Source organism: Apaloderma vittatum, unplaced genomic scaffold, assembly GCF_000703405.1.
Source record: "Apaloderma vittatum isolate BGI_N311 unplaced genomic scaffold, ASM70340v1 scaffold22487, whole genome shotgun sequence".
NCBI lineage: Eukaryota > Metazoa > Chordata > Aves > Trogoniformes > Trogonidae > Apaloderma > Apaloderma vittatum.
Window position 1 is genome coordinate 2,392 of NW_009724831.1, and position 279 is coordinate 2,670.

Consider the following 279-nt stretch of genomic DNA (forward strand, 5'->3'; position numbering starts at 1 on the left):
TGAGGCGTGCCCCGGGCAACCGGCCTGGCGGGTCGCAGAGCAAAGAGCTGAGGTTCTTCTCCCCGGGTCAGCCCTCAGGGCTGGGTCCCCGCCGCGCCCAGCAGAGTGCAAGGAAGGAGCCCCGCAAAATCATTGCCACTGTGACCCTCAATGAGGATGTCAAGCTGAACAAGGCTGAGAAGGCCTGGAAACCCAGTAGCAAGCGGGCCTCCGAGGAGGAAGATCCTGAGAACATCAAGACGCAGGTGGGAACTGGGGCAGGTGGGAGGCGGGAGGGCG

The 279-nt window shown here is 64.2% G+C and overlaps 1 protein-coding gene across 1 annotated transcript in view; it reads left to right on the forward strand.

The window, feature by feature from the left end:
- The window catches only part of EIF4G1 (eukaryotic translation initiation factor 4 gamma, 1), a gene marked incomplete at both ends in the record, with an annotated part of 7,276 nt that overhangs the window by 1,473 nt on the left and 5,524 nt on the right, over nucleotides 1-279 (forward strand). The window contains one exon of the mRNA XM_009872685.1: nucleotides 72-245. Coding sequence (XP_009870987.1) covers nucleotides 72-245 — 174 coding nt within the window. The remainder of the gene's footprint in view (nucleotides 1-71; nucleotides 246-279) is intronic.